General features: G+C 37.9%; 2 protein-coding genes across 5 annotated transcripts in view; both read right to left on the reverse strand.

Annotated features, from left to right (window-relative positions):
* LOC128656706 (amine sulfotransferase) overlaps window positions 1-17,793 on the reverse strand; it is a 116,708-nt gene that overhangs the window by 55,576 nt on the left and 43,339 nt on the right. For 2 of the 4 annotated variants that reach the window (XM_053710807.1, XM_053710805.1), the window contains exon 2: window positions 7,627-7,797. In XM_053710807.1, the coding sequence (XP_053566782.1) occupies window positions 7,627-7,783 (157 nt within the window). In that variant the 5' untranslated portion in view covers window positions 7,784-7,797. The other 2 variants (XM_053710804.1, XM_053710806.1) reach the window with 2 other exon arrangements.
* LOC128656705 (mitochondrial import receptor subunit TOM40 homolog) overlaps window positions 16,305-17,793 on the reverse strand; it is a 1,764-nt gene continuing 275 nt past the window's right edge. The window contains exon 1 of the mRNA XM_053710803.1: window positions 16,305-17,793. This exon is cut by the window's right edge and continues 275 nt beyond it. Within this exon, the coding sequence (XP_053566778.1) occupies window positions 17,029-17,793 (765 nt within the window). The 3' untranslated portion in view covers window positions 16,305-17,028.

A 17,793-nucleotide genomic window follows, 5' to 3' on the forward strand; every position in this document is an offset into this window, starting at 1 on the left:
ATGCTCACCTAACATCGCTGCCGCGGACCTGAATACGTTCTCCATAATTATCAACAAAGCTGTCAAAAAGCTGCGCACCAAGTACGGTGCGATGAGCAGCGGACTTTTGTTAACTAACAGTCATCGATCTAGCTGCTCTTCGGCTTTTTAACAGCCTTCTTGGTACCCTGTCACTAAACACCCACACTATACTATACTGTTTACACCTTAAACCGCCGCTCCCAGAGCCCACCACAACTAAATAAATTGTTTAACCCCTAAACCGCCGCTCCCGGAGCCCACCAAAACTCTAATAAATGTATTAACCCCTAAACCGCCGCTCACGGAGCCCACCGCAACTAAAAACAATTATTAACCCCTAAACTGTCACTCCCAGAGCCCACAGCCACCTACATTATAATTATTAATTCCTAATCTGCCCCCCTACACCGCCGCTACTATATTAAATTTATTAACCCCTAAACCTAAGTCTAAGTCTAACCCTAACAACCCCTAACTTAAATATATTTTAAATAAATCTAAATAAAATTACTATAATTAACTAAATTATTCCTATTTAAAACTAATTACTTACCTATAAAATAAACCCTATATAGTTACATTGTAGCTAGTTTAGGATTTCTTTTTATTTTACAGGCAAGTTTGTATTTATTTTAACTAGGTAGAATAGTTATTAAATAGTTATTAACTATTTAACAACTACCTAGCTAAAATAAAATTTACCTGTAAAATAAAACCTAACCTAAGTTACAATTACACCTAAAACTACACTATAATTAAATTAATTCCCTAAATTAACTACAATTAAATACAATTATCTAAAGTACGAAAAAAAACCCAGTAAATTACAGAAAATAATAAAATAATTACAGGTTTTTTAAACTAATTACACCTAATCTAATCCCCCTAATAAAATAAAAAAGCCCCCCAAAATAATAAAAAGCCCTACCCTATGCTAAATTACAAATAGCCCTTAAAAGGGTCTTTTGCGGGGCATTGCCCCAAAGTAATCAGCTCTATTACCTGTAAAAAAGTACAATACCCCCTAACATTAAAACCCACCACCCACACACCCAACCCTACTCTAAAACCCACCAATCCCCCCTTAAAAAAAAACTAACACTAACCCCTTGAAGATCACCCTACCTTGAGAAGTCTTCACCCAACCGGGTCGAAGTCCTCAATGAAGCCAGGCGAAGTGGTCCTCCAGATGGCAGAAGTCTTTATCCAAGCCGGGCAGAAGAGGTCCTCCAGACGGGCAGAAGTCTTCATCCAGACGGCATCTTCTATCTTCATCCATCCGGCGCAGAGCGGCTCCATCTTCAAGACATCCGACACGGAGCATCCTTCCTGGCCGACGACTACTCGACGAATGAAGGTTCCTTTAAGTGATTAAGTTGGCTCCACACCATTCCCCCTGTTCACACATGGTTTGATCCGCTCTGCTTCCTGTGCCTGGCGGATGATCACTGCAGCAGCACCTTCCTCTTCACTAGCTCCTTTAAGTGATGTCATCCAAGATGGCGTCCCTTCAATTTCCGATTAGCTGATAGAATTCTATCAGCCAATCGGAATTAAGGTAGGAAAAATCATATTGGTTGATGCAATCAACCAATAGGATTGAGCTTGCATTCTATTGGCTGATTGAATCAGCCAATAGGATTGAAGTTCAATCCTATTGGCTGATTGCATCAACCAATAAGATTTTTCCTTCCTTTATTCCGATTGGCTGATAGAATTCTATCAGCCAATCGGAATTGAAGGGACGCCATCTATATCGGGCAGCAGTGAACATAAGCTTTCGCTGCTTTCAGACCCCCATTGATACCTATGGCATCCGCCGCCTCCAGGGCGGCGGATTGAAAACCAAATACGCTTGGCCGGAAAAGTGCCGAGAGTACCTGGTAGACATTTGATAACTAGCAAAAGTAGTCAGATTGTGCCGAACTTGCGTTCGGAACATCTGGAGTGACGTAAGCATCGATCTGTGTCGGACTGAGTATGGCAGATCGCATGTTACGTCACCAAATTCTGCTTTTGCCGGTTTGTAGGGTTTGATAACTAAGGCGAATCAGGCTTGCCACAAATATGCTGCAGAATTCCAGCGTATTTGCGGTTGATGGCTTGATAAATAGATGCCAGAGTGTTATCTAAAATGGTTATAGGTTGGAGCAGCAGCAAACATGGGCAGACAGGCACTCAGAGCTGAAGAGGAGTGACAGGACAAAATTATAGCAAGCTGTTTGCCACATGAAGACTGTGGGTCAGGACTATCGTGTGGTGCTGAATTGTTGATGGCACTGTTAGTTGGTGCAGGAGTGGCACTCTAATAACCTTTATTCTTGTTTGGCTGCCTCAAAGATGATGTTTTCTGTAGGGGTGGGCTGTGCATCTGGCCACTAATGCTGCTGGGGTGCATTAGCTCTGTACTATTACTGCTAGATATTGATGATAATAAGGAAGAGGTGGCTGAGTGCCCTGTTGTTTCTCTAGCAGCCATTTTCTACATACTTGACTGTAACTAAATTTTGGCCAAGCCAACTAAAACCTTTAGCAAGAAATATTATAGCTACAACTTTAGAATATAGAGAATAACCACAATACTATGACAGACACAGATGAGTTAGTCACACACTGTATAATGCTTTTGCAAACAATATATTATTAGCCCCATATAAAGTGATGGGAGCTACTTCTAATATTGTGTTTTTCTGGTGAATAATATATAACTTCAAATTTAAGGGTGAGTAAGATGCAATTAATAAATATTATATGATGCCATTCAAAGAGACTGTATTTGATTGGTTGCAATATTTTTTTAAATAGACTCCAGTTTGTAAGTGTTTTTATGCCTGATTAAATATCAATGTTAGCTGAGAAATGCATTTCATAATGTTTTTATAGCCTGTTGCCTTTTAATTATATTTTAATAAAAATTTGTTATACAACATTTTGGAGTCCTGGTATACAAATTAGCAGAAGCCAGCCAATTGTTTTCTGTGCACATATTAGCAATCTATTAAGAGCCTCACGGCTAAATTTAGAGTTTTGTCGGTAACGACCCGAAAAGCTAACGCTGGCTTTTTTCTGGCCGCACCATAAAAATAACTCTGGTATTGAGAGTCCACATAAAGGCTGCGTTAGGCTCCAAAAAAGGAGCGTAGAGCATATTTAACGCAACTTCAACTCTCGATACCAGAGTTGCTTACGCAAGCGGCCAGCCTCAAAAACGTGCTCGTGCACGATTCCCCCATAGGAAACAATGGGGCTGTTTGAGCTGAAAAAAAACCTAACACCTGCAAAAAAGCCGCGTTTAGCTCCTAACGCAGCCCCATTGTTTGGTATGGGGAAACACTTCCCACGTCTGCACCTAACACTCTAACATGTACCCCGAGTCTAAACACCCCTAACCTTACACTTATTAACCCCTAATCTGCCGCCCCCTCTATCACTGACCCCTGCATATTATTATTAACCCCTAATCTGCCTCTCCGTAAACCGCCGCTACTTACATTATCCCTATGTACCCCTAATCTGCTGCCCTAACATCGCCGACCCCTATATTATATTTATTAACCCCTAATCTGCCCCCCACAACGTCGCCTCCACCTGCCTACACTTATTAACCCCTAATCTGCCGAGCGGACCGCACCGCTATTATTATAAAGTTATTAACCCCTAATCCGCCTCACTAACCCTATAATAAATAGTATTAACCCCTAATCTGCCCTCCCTAACATCGCCGACACCTAACTTCAATTATTAACCCCTAATCTGCCGACTGGAGCTCACCGCTATTCTAATAAATGTATTAACCCCTAAAGCTAAGTCTAGCCCTAACACTAACACCCCCCTAAGTTAAATATAATTTTAATCTAACGAAATTCATTAACTCTTATTAAATAAATTATTCCTATTTAAAGCTAAATACTTACCTGTAAAATAAATCCTAATATAGCTACAATATAAATTATAATTATATTATAGCTATTTTAGGATTAATATTTATTTTACAGGTAACTTTGTATTTATTTTAACCAGGTACAATAGCTATTAAATAGTTAAGAACTATTTAATAGCTAAAATAGTTAAAATAATTACAAATTTACCTGTAAAATAAATCCTAACCTAAGTTACAATTAAACCTAACACTACACTATCAATAAATTAATTAAATAAAATACCTACAATTACCTACAATTAAACCTAACACTACAAATAAATTAATTAAATACAATACCTACAAATAACTACAATGAAATAAACTAACTAAAGTACAAAAAATAAAAAAGAACTAAGTTACAAAAAATAAAAAAATATTTACCAACATAAGAAAAATATTACAACAATTTTAAACTAATTACACCTACTCTAAGCCCCCTAATAAAATAACAAAGCCCCCCAAAATAAAAAATGCCCTACCCTATTCTAGATTACTAAAGTTCAAAGCTCTTTTACCTTACCAGCCCTGAACAGGGCCCTTTGCGGGGCATGCCCCAAGAAGTTCAGCTCTTTTGCCTGTAAAAAAAAACATACAATACCCCCCCCCCAACATTACAACCCACCACCCACATACCCCTAATCTAACCCAAACCCCCCTTAAAAAAAACCTAACACTAAGCCCCTGAAGATCTCCCTACCTTGTCTTCACCTCACCGGGTTCAGCGATCGGTCCAGAAGAGGGTCCGAAGTCTTGATCCAAGCGGAGCAAGAAGAGGTCCTCCATCCGGTAGAAGTCTTCATCCAAGCGGGGCAGAAGAGGTCTTCCATCCGATTGAAGTCTTCATCCAAGCGGGATCTTCTATCGTCATCCATCCGGAGCGGAGCGGCAGGATCCTGAAGACCTCCGACGCGGAACATCCATCCTGGCCGACGACTGAACGACGGTTCCTTTAAATTACGTCATCCAAGATGGCGTCCCTCGAATTCCGATTGGCTGATAGAATCCTATCAGCCAATCGGAATTCGAGGGACGCCATCTTGGATGACGTCATTTAAAGGAACCGTCATTCGTCGTTCAGTCGTCGGCCAGGATGGATGTTCCGCGTCGGAGGTCTTCAGGATCCTGCCGCTCCGCTCCGGATGGATGACGATAGAAGATCCCGCTTGGATGAAGACTTCAATCGGATGGAAGACCTCTTCTGCCCCGCTTGGATGAAGACTTCTACCGGATGGAGGACCTCTTCTTGCTCCGCTTGGATCAAGACTTCGGACCCTCTTCTGGACCGATCGCTGAACCCGGTGAGGTGAAGACAAGGTAGGGAGATCTTCAGGGGCTTAGTGTTAGGTTTATTTAAGGGGGGTTTGGGTTAGATTAGGGGTATGTGGGTGGTGGGTTGTAATGTTGGGGGGGGTATTGTATGTTTTTTTTACAGGCAAAAGAGCTGAACTTCTTGGGGCATGCCCCGCAAAGGGCCCTGTTCAGGGCTGGTAAGGTAAAAGAGCTTTGAACTTTAGTAATCTAGAATAGGGTAGGGCATTTTTTTATTTTGGGGGGCTTTGTTATTTTATTAGGGGGCTTAGAGTAGGTTTAATTAGTTTAAAATTGTTGTAATATTTTTCTTATGTTTGTAAATATTTTTTTATTTTTTTGTAACTTAGTTCTTTTTATTTTTTGTACTTTAGTTAGTTTATTTCATTGTAGTTATTTGTAGGTATTGTATTTAATTAATTTATTGATAGTGTAGTGTTAGGTTTAATTGTAGGTAATTGTAGGTATTTTATTTAATTAATTTATTGATAATGTAGTGTTAGGTTTAATTGTAACTTAGGTTAGGATTTATTTTACAAGTAAATGTGTAATTATTTTAACTATTTTAGCTATTAAATAGTTCTTAACTATTTAATAGCTATTGTACCTGGTTAAAATAAATACAAAGTTACCTGTAAAATAAATATTAATCCTAAAATAGCTATAATATAATTATAATTTATATTGTAGCTATATTAGGATTTATTTTACAGGTAAGTATTTAGCTTTAAATAGGAATAATTTATTTAATAAGAGTTAATGAATTTCGTTAGATTAAAATTATATTTAACTTAGGGGGGGTGTTAGTGTTAGGGTTAGACTTAGCTTTAGGGGTTAATACATTTATTAGAATAGCGGTGAGCTCCAGTCGGCAGATTAGGGGTTAATAATTGAAGTTAGGTGTCGGCGATGTTAGGGAGGGCAGATTAGGGGTTAATACTATTTATTATAGGGTTAGTGAGGTGGATTAGGGGTTAATAACTTTATAATAATAGCGGTGCGGTCCGCTCAGCAGATTAAGGGTTAATAAGTGTAGGCAGGTGGAGGCGACGTTGAGGGGGCCAGATTAGGGGTTAATAAATATAATATAGGGGTCGGCGGTGTTAGGGGCAGCAGATTAGGGGTACATAGCTATAATGTAGGTGGCGGCGCTTTGCGGTCGGCAGATTAGGGGTTAATTATTGTAGGTAGCTGGCTGCGACGTTGTGGGGGGCAGGTTAGGGGTTAATAAATATAATATAGGGGTCGGCGGTGTTAGGGGCAGCAGATTAGGGGTACATAAGTATAACGTAGGTGGTGGTCGGCAGATTAGGGGTTAAAAAAATTTAATCGAGTGGCGGCGATGTGGGGGGGCCTCGGTTTAGGGGTACATAGGTAGTTTATGGGTGTTAGTGTACTTTAGAGTACAGTAGGTAAGAGCTTTATGAACCGGCGTTAGCCCAGGAAGCTCTTAACTACTGACTTTTTTCTGGGGCTGGAGTTTTGTCGTTAGATTTCTAACGATCACTTCAGCCACGACTCTAAATACCGGAGTTATAAAAATCCCTTTGAAAAGATAGGATACGCAATTGACGTAAGGGGATCTGCGGTATGGAAAAGTCGCGGCTGAAAAGTGAGCGTTAGACCCTTTTTTGAGTGACTCCAAATACCGGAGGTAGCCTAAAACCAGCGTTAGGAGCCTCTAACGCTGGTTTTCACGGCTACCGCCAAACTCCAAATCTAGGCCTCAGTTTGTTACCAAGCATAAGAGAGCTGCATTTTTCTGTGACAGGGATTCAGTGAGCTGAGCTATTGTGAGTGCTCAGTCTGCTCAATTCAGCACATTAGAGTGCTCAGTGCTGCGGTGCATGTGAGTAACCATTTAGTGGTTTTATTTTACTCTATAAAGGTGATCTATGTCATGTGGCACATTCTGTAATTTTAAAGCTTTAGCTACTTTACAAAGTGTGCAACTTAATTTTAACATACATATGGAGCTGTATGCAGCTGTTTCCGCGCGAACCTTCAGGCTCACCGGAAACAGGAGTTAGGAAGCAGCGGTCTTAAGACCGCTGCTCCTTAACTCATCCACTACCTCTGAGGAGGCGGACAGCAATCGCATATGATCGGGTTGATTGACATCCCCTGCTAGTGGCCGATTGGCCGCGAATGTACAGGGGGCAGCATTGCACAAGCATTTCTAGTGAAATGCTTGTGCAATGATAAATGCTGACAGCGTATGCTGTCAGCATTTATCGATGTCCGCTCGCACTATAATAAATCGTTTCCAAAATATTTTTTTCCCCTTTTCCTTACAATTTAAATATAAATGAGTGATACAGGTATATAAAACAAAATAGGAAAGCATCTAAATTATAAATGAGTATTATACCCACCTGATTTTGGATATGTAGCCAAAAACACATCACTGACCCTAATTTTAAAGTCCTCTAATGAATCAATATATTCTGGTGTAATCAGTGCAGTAGGGAAGCAGGCTCCTCTATGTCTATACAAATTTGGATCAGATAACACAGGTGTAGTTGCAGCCATAGTTGAACTGTTAGCTAATAAAAAAAACAAAAAAAAAAACATGCTTATTAAATGTTCTTTTTATACTGTTATTATACTGTTGACACAGACTTTTGATTAATTCTATCCATAAACATAAACCCGCTCAATAGCAATGATCACCATGGATCAAGCTTTTTAAAAAAATACATTAGTCAGTGGGGCCGATTTATGATGGTCCGAATGGGTCAAATTTCCCTGTTTCCGCGCGAGCCTTCAGGCTCACCGGAAACAGGAGTTAAGAAGCAGCGGTCTTAAGACCGCTGCTCCTTAACTCATACGCCGCCTCTACAGCTTGTGAAATGCTGAATGCCGACAGTGTATGCTGTCCGCATTCAGCGATGTCTGGCGGACATGATACGCTGCAGCATATCCTGTCTGCCAGGCATTGTTAAATTGGGAGATGAACAGTATCACACTGTGTGTATGGAACATAAATGTAAGAGCCTCATAAAGTCAATGACCAGTGTGGACAATAAGGAAAGTAAGCTGTCACTCAAAATACTTGACACGGCGGTCACAAATAATCATATGTGAGATAGATTAAATTGTCACGTCTCGGGCTTCACCCGTACTTACGCGAGGTAGTGTTGGCCTTTCCCCTGGTACTCCTGTCGGTGCAGGCTTGAGGTTCCTGTGTCCTCCCAGGTGGGCAAGAAACCAGATAGAGGGACAGCCACGCAGTTAAGCGCGACCGTCAAACTCACCTCTTCTTCGGTTCAACTACAGCGCGGGTACGGGACTTCTACCGGACGTGACCAGACGTGACGTCAGCTTCTCCGTTGTTCCCTTTAAATAATCCTCCACAGCAAGCGGCTCCAGGGCACAGTATAGAGCTCTACCTTAACTCTGGGACCAGTAGCATCGGGCTCCTCACAGCCCTTGGTAGTGAAATAGAAAAAAATGTAGTAGCAGGAGTCCCAAGAGATAGATAAAAAAACAGGCTTTATTGAATCAAATTAAAAAAAAACAGCGAAAAAAAGTGTCTAAAAGACTTAAGAGAAGAATGTGTAGATCAGTCTTACGCGTTTCGGCTAGCTGGTGCCGTAATCATAGACTGTAGCAGACAAACATTCTAAGGTCTTTATATACATGTATAATCAATTACTTAATTAATCAAGCTAATTCAGCTGTATTCTAGCAAGCAAAGAACAACAATGTTATAAGTATAACGGAGAGCATTGATGTTAGCTGCTACATGTAACCGTCATTAGTTATCTGTTACAAGAGCATGTTGTGCAGACATAAAAAACATTGAAGAACATGTGAAATTTTGTACAATGGTGGTTTTGATATACATACATATAAAGCTCTCATTTTAGATAATAATATACGAAATTTACAATGATCCATTATGTATAAAATTTATCAACCAATATACATATTTAAGGATATATTTTAGTCATATAGACCAGGTTCGAACCAGCAACCTGTGTGTTCATGGGCAGTGGACCTAACCACTGGGCTATAACAGCCCAAATATATAACGTGATCTGAAAACAGGGGCTTAAAGGAGACTAAAGACAGTTAAAGTATTTCTAGTGTCTCTTAAGAATACATAACACTTTGTTAAATTTAGTTTAAGAGATACTGTCATATTGAACAATATATTATCCTTTAAAATCAGTTACAGAAAAACAACAATGAAGTTGAAACCAGGGGAAATTATACACAAACAGTTCATGGATAATTATATAGACTATAAATAAACAGTATAAGATGGTTTACGAAGGGAATATGTAGCCACAATGAACAAGTAGTTTTCTCATAGATTAAACTTCATGTATATAGATAAACACATTTATACATATGTCTTGTGTTTAACTCCAAAAATTAATAAGGTCAAACTCCGAATTAAATCCATATGGGATCTGGGTCTTGAGCTTGAACATCCAGTAGACTTCTTGTCTTCCCAAAATTTGGGACCTATCACCTCCTCTCACTGGGGTCTTAATAGCCTCAATTATATTCCAACTGAAAGATCTTACTGATTGATCATGTACTTCTATAAAGTGTCTACTCAATTCAGAGCAGGGGACTTTATTTCTAATGTCCCCTAGATGTTCTCTGATGCGTGTTCTCACATCACGAGTAGTGAGTCCTACGTATTGACCCCTACACAGTTTACATTCTGCAAGATATACAACATAAGTAGAGCAGCCCTGTATTTTGAAAGATTCTCCCGTCACATATGACGTGAATGTGTCTGTTACATTATGGTATTCACATGCTTTACAGCGGTTGCTACCGCATTTAAAGCTTCCATTATGTTGTAACCATGAGCTACAGTTAGTATGTGTTTGTGTGTTCCTTAACATACTAGGGGAGAGAGTGTTAGCTAAAGTATTATTTTTAGTATAGACAGATCTACAGCCATCACCAATAATTCCTTTTAATGTTTCATCTCCATAAAGGATCGGAAGATACTTATTAACAATGCTACAAATGTCATTGTACTGGTTAGAATATTTAGTAATGAATGTAGGTCTGTCATCATTTTTTCTTTCTTTTTTGTTTCGTAGTAGATCTTCTCTCTTGTATCCATCAACTTCTTTCTTAATCTTAAGAACCTCCATTTTATGATAGCCTCTATTAATGAGACGATCAGCCAATTCATTACTTTCTTTAATGTAATCAGTATTTTTCGAACAATTGCATTTTACCCGCATCATTTGTCCTTTAATGATGCCTTTAAAGACATGTTTTGGATGACTACTGGTTGCATAAAGTAATGCATTACCAGCAATAGGTTTACGGTATAAAGTAGTGTTTACACAATTGTATTGGGTTTCACCAAGGAGTGTAATATCCAAAAAATTAATTTTGGTTTTGTTCCACTCCTTTGTGAAAGTTAACCCCATCTGATTGCTATTAAGATAATTCAGAAATTCATTTGCTTTATTCTCATCTGCTTCCCATATTAAGACGAGATGGTCTATAAATCTCTTGTAATAAATCAAATACTCACGAAAGGGATTATTATCACTGTATATGTATGTTTCTTCAAGCCAACCCATAACTAGGTTTGCGTATGAGGGCGCAAATTTCGCCCCCATCGCAGTCCCTTGTTTTTGAATGTAGTGATCATTTTCAAATGTGACGCTGTTGTGTTCTAATAAAAATTCTATAACCTTCAGTATATATTTCTTAAAGGTATTTTCCAATTTAGTGTCTTTGTCTAAATAATATTCAATGGCTTGTAGACCAATAGAGTGAGGAATCGATGAATAAAGCGATACAGCATCTATTGTAAGCCAGCTGTAGCTTTCTTTCCAATCACAGTCATTGAAAATATTAATTATGTGCATAGTATCTCTGACGTAACTTGTCAGAGAGAGAACGAGCGGCTGTAGTATATCATCCACCCATTCTGACGCATGCTCCAACAGGGAGCCATTGCCTGAAACAATAGGTCTGCCTTTAATATTATCTAGGCCTTTATGTGTCTTGGGTAGATGATAAAACACAGCCGTTCTGGGAAATTCAACATACAGATAATCAAATGTAGATGCATCAATAAATCCATTTATTTTACCTTCATTAAGGAGTTTAAATAATTGCTTTTGAAAATCAATACAAGGATTATAGCTGACCTTTTTAAATATACATTGGGGTCTTCTAATTGTCTTTTGGCCTCCGCCACATACCAGGATCTATCACAAACTACAACGCTACTGCCTTTATCAGCTCGCTTGATGATAATACTCTCATTTCTTTCAAGGGATGCAAGTGCATCTCTCTCTTTTTTAGTTAGTTAGATTATTGTGTTTTCTGCCCCTAGTTTTATTGGTGTTTAAGTGAGTTAAATCCTCTACCACTCTTTTTTGAAAAAGCTCAAGTTGTTTACCTCTGGATTGTAATGGATAAAAATTTGATTTACACTTAAAACCTATGTGTTTATCTTTAGGTTGTTCACTTTCAGGGGAGTTGGAATCCTCATTTAGAAGTTGTTCAAGGTCCCTGCGAGTGCAGAGATCTTGAAAGTTGAGGTCATTGATTTTCCAACTATCAGTAGTCTGTTCCTGTTCTCTCTCTGTTGGTGTATCAATTTGTTGTTTATAAAAGTGCTTCTTGAGGGTTAAGGACCTAACAAATTTGTTGATATCCAAAATAGTTTGAAACAGAACAAAATCTTTGGAAGGGCAAAAATTTAACCCATAACTTAAAACTTTACATTCGGTCTCGTTCAAACTATAAGAGGATATATTAATCACTGTATTTAAACATATTTCCGATTGTTTTTGCCTTCTCTCTGTGGGTACCTTACTTGTTTCTTTTCTGTACCTTTCTATTCCTTTAAAATTGTCTGCTGTCCCCCTCCTTTTGAAGCATCCTGTCCTTCCTGAAAAACCTCCATGTTATCTTTTGATTTAGGTTTAGCTCCTAATCCTGAACCACCAGGCTGCATATCTATTGTCTGGGTATTTAAATTTTCATGAGTACCTACACTCTGGCTAGCTGTGGACTCAGTGGATCTGATTTCCCAATCAGAAGCTGAACTTCCTTCTGAGGCAGAGAAATCTGTCCCTGATGCAGAGCTTTCCTCATCTGTAAATTCCTGTCTATCTGCAGCAAAACTTACTTTTTTTCTATTGCGTCTATTTTTCTTATATAAAGATTTACCTGAGGAATTGGTATCATTTATTACTTGACTGGTACCATTTTCCTGTATTTGATTTGAACTTTTAGGGTTGAACTGTACTGCCTTTCTAAACTTCCTACGCCAGACATATACTGTCTTGTTTGCATAGTCTTTACTATCTCTTTGATATTTAGAAAATTTAGTATTCATAATGTTTTGTTTAGTGGCTTCAATAGTCTCATGGAGAATGGTATCAAACTTTTCATATCTTGTGTCTTCTTTATATTTACACATTTCTGCTTGTAATGCACAAATGTCATCTTTATATTTTTGAATTAACTGTGTCTTATGTTTAATTAGTAGTCCCATGAGTCTAATAGAGCACTCCGTCAAGATGTCATTCCATTCAGTGATAAAGTCCTTATCGTCAGTATCAAAGGTAGGAAACTTCTGTAATCTTAGTCCCCGTGGTATCATGCCTTTATTAATGTATCTGGTGAAAGTCCAATTATCCATGCGAAGTCTAAGTTCTTTTAATTTATAGTCCTCCAGCATTGCAAACAAATCACCCAGTTTTGCATTTTTGATACATACTTTAGACAAATCTTCCAGTTCACAGTCATCCAAGTCCCAATCATCATCCGTACATAGCGAGTAGAACTGCTTATCCGTTATTAACTCCATTCCAGAGTAGTTCAAAAAATATATTTGCCTGCTATAAATTTTTAGATATATATTGATTGAAAAAAGCCTTTAACACTGTGTGGTTATTAATGGTAGAGCTTAAGTGAATAAATAATTATATTCCAAAGAGCCAGTAATATGTTCCATTAACAAACAGAAAGGGTGAGGAATAATAAATATAGGAGATGAACAGTATCACACTGTGTGTATGGAACATAAATGTAAGAGCCTCATAAAGTCAATGACCAGTGTGGACAATAAGAAAAGTAAGCTGTCACTCAAAATACTTGACACGGCGGTCACAAATAATCATATGTGAGATAGATTAAATTGTCACGTCTCGGGCTTCACCCGTACTTACGCGAGGTAGTGTTGGCCCTTCCCCTGGTACTCCTGTCGGTGCAAGCTTGAGGTTCCTGTGTCCTCCCAGGTGGGCAAGAAACCTGAATCCAGATAGAGGGACAGCCACGCAGTTAAGCGCGACCGTCAAACTCACCTCTTCTTCGGTTCAACTACAGCGCGGGTACGGGACTTCTACCGGACGTGACCAGACGTGACGTCAGCTTCTCCGTTGTTCCCTTTAAATAATCCTCCACAGCAAGCGGCTCCAGGGCACAGTATAGAGCTCTACCTTAACTCTGGGACCAGTAGCATCGGGCTCCTCACAGCCCTTGGTAGTGAAATAGAAAAAAATGTAGTAGCAGGAGTCCCAAGAGATAGATAAAAAATTGGCCCCTATTTATGCTTTTTGATATGTAGTTTTTCATTTCTGACGCTGATATATAATGCTACTTCCTAAAAAGAAGAACTATAGAATAGAATATTGTTTTGATTTTAAACACCATTACATAAACTCCAATGTAAATTTTAAACTTCCAGACAATTATTTATTATTTTGGTAGCTAAAAAACAAATAAAAAATATTACTGATATCTTAAAAAAACAACTTCCAATCCCACCATAACTCATTAAACTTAAATATTACCTCGGCATACTTTTCACCACTCTATGTGTAATTGATTTCAGCTAGCTATTAGGGATGGGCGAATGTGTTTATATTTGAATTCGAATGTTAGAACGATTGCTATTGTAGAAATTCAATTTACAAAATAGAATGTTGATAAGAACGAATATTCTTAAAAATTCAATATTCGAATGTTATTTACAGTTTTCGAATGTCACATTCGAATTCGAATGTCACATTCAAATTCGAATGTCACATTTGAATTTGAATATTACATTTATAAAACACAATTGTAGACTAGAAACACTATTTTGAATTCGAATGTCACATTTGAATCGAATATCACTTTCAAATTTGAATATTACATTTATAAAACACAGTATTAGACTAGAAATACTATTTCGAATTTGAATGTCACATTCGAATATTACATTTAAAACACAGTATTAGACTAGAAATACTATTTCAAATTTGAATGTGACATTCGAATGTAACATTTGAATTTTACATTTATTAAACACAGTTGTAGACTAGAAATACTATTTCGAATTTGAATGTCACATTCGATTTTGAGTATTACATTTCGAAATTGAATGAATACATAGCTAAACATTCTATTATCCGAACGAATATTTTCGAATTTTATTGAAAAATTCAAAAAACGAAAATGCGAAAATAGAATGTTAGGATGTTAGAATGTTATATAAACATTCGAAATTCGATTCGAACAAACAAATGTATTAAAATTCGTTTACAAATTTTAATTATTAGAAACATTTGCCCATCCCTACTAGCTATATGCCCCAGGACCTCCTCTCCTAATTAAGAGAGGCTATAAAACTCTTTTCCACCAATCGCAACTAAATTAAACTGACTTGGCCCTCCAGAGGTTTTGTAAATACATTTCCCATGATGCTCAGCCAGCTGATATGCTAGGTGAGCATCATGGGAAATGTAGATCCAAAACCTCTGGAGGGTCAAGTTTGAGGATGTTTGGACTAGAAGGTCACATTCCATTCTGTGCAAGGATTGGTTCTAGATATGGGGTGTAGTCCTACTTTTTTTATTTAAATTGTGTGTTTCCTCCAAGTTCATGTTGTTATAGTCATGGGTACAGAAAGGGGGCATGTAAAAAATTAACTGCTTTGCAAAATTATGGTTGTTTACCATAATTAAATGTTTATGGGTAGAACAAATTAATACTAATATAATCAAAAGGCAGCAATAAATTAAAAAATTTTTTTTTAAAAAAGTTCAGTTTTTTTTTTTTTTTAAATTTGTTCTTCGAAGAATTTTCACAGGATATAGCTTCTTTTTTCTCCACTTAACTGTTATCAATACCAGAACATGTCAAGCATGCAACCAACAATTTAAAAATAATTTTCCCTACATTTTAGAATAAACCCATAAACAAGTTAAAATGTCCATACACTTTGTTACAATAATAAATTAACCACCTGGGTATTCTTTTTATTTTCTGTATGAGTTTAATAATTTAAACATGTGATTTGAGTTATGTTTTTAACTTAAAAAAGTAAACCGCTAAGAAACAAATGCCACTCAAAATTTTATATAACGGGTTTTTAAAAAAGGGCCAAGGTGCAGAATTTGTAAAGTCCCAAGACCCTGAAAAAAGCTGCAGGAAACATAATTTCTTATGGATTGTCTTCATACAGGATATTGAACATTGATTTTTTTAACACCTTGGGATAAATGGGTTTGTATGCGTTTTTAAACCGACTGGGTTCTAATTTCAAAACTTCACACAAAGCCATGCAAAGCACTTTGCATTGACATTCTAATGGATTGGAATATGTGAATCAACTTTTAGTATATATTTAACAGAATTATCTAGAAGGCTCTTTTCCCCAATTAAACACTAAAATGTTGTAAAACTTTAGACAAGTTCCATACTTTTTGAAAATTATAATGAGACAAAGACAAATTACACACTAAATGGTTTTGTAAACCTTTTAGACCAGTTTCATACTTTCTGAAAAGGTTTAATACTACTTTCATGTGACATTGACAAGTAAATCTTTGCTGCGGTGCTTATCTGTGAGGTTTACAGCTCCGTGTTTTTTTTTTTCTTCAATGTAAAGTATGGTGTTTTTAGAACACACTGACATCTTGTGGAAACCACTGCTTACTGCACAGTTTGTCTGGTGCTGCTGAATATTGTATTAATTAGCTCAGAACCAGACAAGAAGTTTGCCATTAAATGCAATTACCTAGCAACAATCCAGTCAGAACCCTTTGTAGAAGCCACTTTTATTTATGGTACTCCACTTCGGAATTTCTTTTTTTTTTTTTTACTAAAAGATCAATGTTTTTATAACTTATAAACATGATTTACATCTATGCTCCTGAAGAGGGGACATGGGCCACCTCAGCAGGAGCACAAGGTCAGTGAGGAAACAGGTTCAAGAAGATTATAGAATAAGGACTTCTAAATATGACCTCTTCACCCTCCTATGTACCTGAATGATGACTTAAAAAGAATGGGGAAGATAGGAGACCCAGTACATATGACAGAGAAAATGGTAGGGGTCTTTATCTTGTTGTTTTCATGGCTCATAAAACAAGACTTGAAACACCTATAGATCCTAGGTTAGAAACAAGCAAACATAGCATGTGACAATGAAGAGAGAGAAAAAAAAAGAAAAAAAAAGACAGAAAAAGGAACATGGATGACAAATGGAAGCAGTAACAATGACCCCCACACACACTAAATCAAGATTATGGTAATGTGGAGATATAAATATAGGCCCAAAGAGATGTAATATGTCTTCTTTTGACAGGGATGTCATATTTTGTATTCCTATCCTGTCGCTTTCTCTCCCCCTTAAGATACAATTAAGTTTAAAAATGTAGCATGGCAGGAGATGAGGGAGAAAGAGCAAGTCAGGATACTTGGAGTGGGCAGTCAATAGGCAGAGAAAGAGACCACAACTCTGTGTGGAAATATGAGGCCAATGGCTATTCTGAGAGGTTATTTTAACCAATGGTCAAACCAAAGCCACACTGGAACTTATTTTTCTTGTGATTAAGGAATGCTCCCATAGCAAGTGTGAGGGGGAGAGGTGGAAGTTTCTTCTCTAGTGTGGCACCAACAACCCAGTTACTATCCACAGATCCTTTAAAAAGCAGGTGAACTTCAGGAATGTCCAGCTGATAACCAAAAGAGGCGCTTGTATCCTGCAGTAGAGCACTGGCTTTAAACTCTACTCCCACTTGCAGCTGTTTGTTGGCTTTATGGTAGTAGGTAGCATGTGCACCAGCCTGTCCGACAGTTAGTTTTGCAGTCCAGTTTGGAGCTGTGTATCGACCAGCTAAGGACATAACCGTTCCTTCCTCTCCAGGTCTTCGGTGATATACCAGTTCCCCACCGAGTGCCAGGCTTGGAGTAATGCTCTGAAGATAATGAGCAAATACGATTCCAGATCCAACTACTATGTCTGGGTTTCCTAGTGTAACTGCAGCTGTGAAATCCTTGCCCCTGAATTCTGTGTCCATCTGCCAATTTACAAATTTGGATTGTTGTGTCTGCAAAGCAATCTTTGACCGTATGTGATTTGTGAGCTGATGAATGATCTGTGCGTTTAGGCTGCCACTATTATCCAGATCCCCAACCAAAACAGGAAATGCCTCTGATGGGCTCAGCTGCTTTGTTCCAACATATGTGGCCCCAAAGTGATAGTTGGAGTCCTCAAGAGTGCTGAGAGAAACTGTATGATTCACCTGGAAATAGTTGCTCAGACC

Source organism: Bombina bombina, chromosome 4, assembly GCF_027579735.1.
Source record: "Bombina bombina isolate aBomBom1 chromosome 4, aBomBom1.pri, whole genome shotgun sequence".
In the NCBI taxonomy this organism is placed as follows: Eukaryota; Metazoa; Chordata; class Amphibia; order Anura; family Bombinatoridae; genus Bombina; species Bombina bombina.